The sequence below is a fragment of the Cordyceps javanica genome, chromosome 1 (genome assembly GCF_051103115.1).
Source record: "Cordyceps javanica chromosome 1, complete sequence".
NCBI classification, from domain to species: Eukaryota; Fungi; Ascomycota; class Sordariomycetes; order Hypocreales; family Cordycipitaceae; genus Cordyceps; species Cordyceps javanica.
The window spans coordinates 1,764,379-1,767,787 of NC_139295.1; the positions used below are offsets into that span (position 1 = coordinate 1,764,379).

Below are 3,409 nucleotides of genomic sequence, written 5' to 3' on the forward strand. Positions count from 1 at the left end.
GTGCCCTCTTTTATCAACACCATGACGCCAAAGAGAGTGTGGTAGCAATAACGTGGCCAAGACTCTGCATCTCGCGGCCGCACTACTTACGCAGAAAGCACTGAGCAGCCACATGAGAAAGCAGTAGTTGCGCCGCTAGTCAATGCAACCACGCGAGCCGCTCCCATTCGTCCACTGCTTTGGATGACGAGAATGCAAGGAGAGAAACCAGCCAACGTCTCTGGGGGTGGCGCCAGCACTTGGCAGGGTGGCTTTTGCTTCTGTCCGTTTAAAATCCAAACCGTACTTAGTACAGGCAAATTGGTGGACACCATCTCCACGCATAACGCTATCCGCCAACAGGCAAGTGGCTGGTTAACCCCGTTGGGCAGGGCTTGCTTCGGCCCTCAGCTGGCTGGATGCGAAATGGGCTTGGTACCTTTGTCTGGAAGCATATGCAGCTACTCCTCAGGGTAGCGCCGAGCTCCACGACTGAATTTTGGCGTTCGAGGTTGGCGATCATGTCCCTGTCCATCATTTTGGCTCCCTCGACCCGGACCACTTGCACCAACATTACCACCGCCGCTTATAACTACTGGGTAATATCCGGCGGATGACAAGCAGCAGACCCGACCGCGAAACCGAAACTCGCAGGCCTTTTCCATCTGTAGCTAGTTTACTTACCGAACGAGGTGCCATGCTACTTGACCAACTGATGGGGTTTCTGACCCTCCCTTCCACATCCCAGGCTGGCCGGCTCACACACCCCCCTCCTCCTCCTCACCAAGTGCACGACACACCATGACACCCTCTCGGCCGTGCAACAATTCTTTACTTGCCCCCACATCATTAAGGCTCTCAGTCAAATGGCTCCATGTTGCCATGCTCGGCCCTGGTCTTGTCACGCCGCCCCATTTCACGAGTGCGCGATGCAATCTCGACTCTAATCATCCTATACCAAGCCAGGAAACGACCATATACACCTGGCAGACTGAACAAACCCTATCCATATAAGCCTCTCAGGTCTCGCCGATTGCCGGTCTCTGGATAAGTCTGGAACTCCTTTGTCAATTATTTGCACTTTCTTCTCTATACACTCTCGATATTGCACCCTTTACCCGGCAAATCGATCGTCTTCCAAGACAACAAGACGGCCATCTTCAAGACAATAGCCTGTTGCGTGTAGCTGTATCTATACTTGGCAAAGTCAAAGGGTCCTACCAGGAAGCCTTGAACAAAACGACTGGCCACTTGGGCCAGCGAGTACTCTGGCTGCAATTCCTCTTGTTGGTGGTCACGCACTTCTGGAAACGTGCCGCCCTGCCCAGTTTACACCCCCGCGGAGCCTTCCACATTTGCATTCAGGCCGACTTTCAGCGCACTCTCGGCCTTTACTCAGCAAGAGCACGCTTACCCTTGGATAGTACGAGGGAAATTTCACGCCCGTCTCCTTTCAAGACGACACAATCGAGAAAGAGAAGCACTTTGGCTCTTTTTTCTGCTTCAAATCCAGTCTGCCCACATCATAATGAGGTGAGTAGCCCGCTCCGATCCAGTTGCCCCAGCCCCAGTGCTAACCAGGCTCTACAGCGCCATAGCCTTGTCATTGGATCCCAGTTCGATGATTGGAAGCAAAAGTGGCTTTTCCTGGCAAGGTATGTGGGAAATGGCGCTCTCCTTGATTCAAATATTGCCACTAGTAGTGGCCTCCCTTGCTAACGGTCGGGATAGATCCTCGTTCAGACCACCACCACCACCATCATTTTGGCGACATTATGTTTGGAGAGGATTTCAACGTCGTGGGCCAGCCAAGCGATGGGGGTACCATGTCTCCCATCAGCACGAAGTCGTCGGCGTCTAGTCCATCGCTTTCTTTGACACCGAACCAGCACACTCTGAAGCGTCAGCATGACCGTGCTCGAAGAGACTCTCGTCTCAACGCTAGGATACGCCGTTACAGCAACTCTTCTTTTGCCGATTCGGCCTTAATGAGCCCTACTGATAGCATCGGAAACCTTGGACTTGCTGTCTACAACCCGACGACTCACACGACCGTTCCCTTGATAGCTGAATCGCCTCAACTCATGCCAACATCGTCGTCGTACCTGCCCTCTTACAGCCCAAACTCAGAGCACTCGCACGGCTACTCGCTGTCGTACCAGCAGCCACTGTATGCTCCTCAAAGTCACCGTTTGTATCCATGAATTGATGTCGCTAACCGGTTGGAGCAGTCCGCAGTCATACAACCTCTCAATGGATTACTCCAACGGATACCTCGGTTCGAGCGACTTTGGGTGCGTTTCCGTCGCAGAAAGGCAGTTGAGACCTGCTAACGATACTGGCAGTACTATAAGGTCAAATCATCAATCTGGATCATCCGTACCCCACACCCCGGAAAACACTTTGATTTATCAATTGCCAACAAGCCCTACCAACACTCAAGATACTTCTCCGTCAGGAGTCGCATCAAGCCGACCGAAGCCTCGATGCTGGGACCATGGATGTAATGGACGCCAGTTTTCAACTTTTAGTAATTTGCTGCGCCATCAGCGCGAGAAGTCTGGCCAGGCTGCCAAAGCAACTTGTCCGAATTGCGGCGCGGAATTCACCAGAACCACAGCCAGAAATGGGCATATGCTACACGACAAGTGTAAGCGAAGAGCGACTGGAAGCAGCAGCGTCTGACCCCAGAATCAACCATGTGCCATAGAATATGAGCACAGAAACCTCATATAATTCCCAATAACTCGTACATATGCAGCCGAATAGAAGGCTGAGAGTATTCCGCGCGTGCATTCCGTGCCAAAATACACAGCCTGTATAACATGGGGTTTTTTTTTGCTTCAGCTTTCTGAAGCTTGAAGCGGCGTCTTCTTTCTTTCTAGTTTTATTCTTTCGGGGGTCTTTAGTATTTCTTGTCTTTATTCGTTGTGAAAAGCGCTGCTGCAAGCCAGTCTGCGCACGATGGGATGATTTTCGAGATGCACGACAGTTCATTTACTGGCTGGCATCCCGAGTGTTCGTTTCAAAGCCTTTTTGCTTTTAGTATATAGCAATCAAACTTTGGAGTTAAAAAATAGAGACAGGTGGGTGAACGCTGGTGTATTGAAACGTACCATTGCAGTGTACATCGAGAACAGGGCTGGTGTTGAGCCCCATGCAGCCGCAGGTCGACATTGACATACTACTAAATTGAACAGAATATATAATTTGGTAATGACATATTCTCTGAGTTCTTGGCCCCTATATCAGTTAGCAATCCAGAGGTCACAGCGCCGCAGACATACAAGTTCTGGCTAAACTACCTGCCTGGACGGCTTCATCAACGCCCAAGACAGAGGTGAAAGCGGACGCGCAGTCAGAGCAACACTCCCTTTTTATGAGTATCGAACTCTGGAGATGCTAATCGAATAGGCTAATCACAACACCC

General features: G+C 51.0%; 1 protein-coding gene across 1 annotated transcript; it reads left to right on the plus strand.

The window, feature by feature from the left end:
- Positions 1-1,507: 1,507 nt before the first annotated feature.
- On the plus strand, positions 1,508-2,332 carry V2A60_000556 (uncharacterized protein; the record flags this gene model as incomplete). The annotated part of the gene is made up of 5 exons (XM_083251925.1): positions 1,508-1,512; positions 1,570-1,634; positions 1,711-2,149; positions 2,211-2,257; positions 2,325-2,332. The coding sequence occupies 5 exons, from the start codon at positions 1,508-1,510 to the stop codon at positions 2,330-2,332; spliced, it is 564 nt and encodes a 187-aa protein (XP_083108051.1).
- Between the last annotated feature and the right edge of the window lie 1,077 nt (positions 2,333-3,409).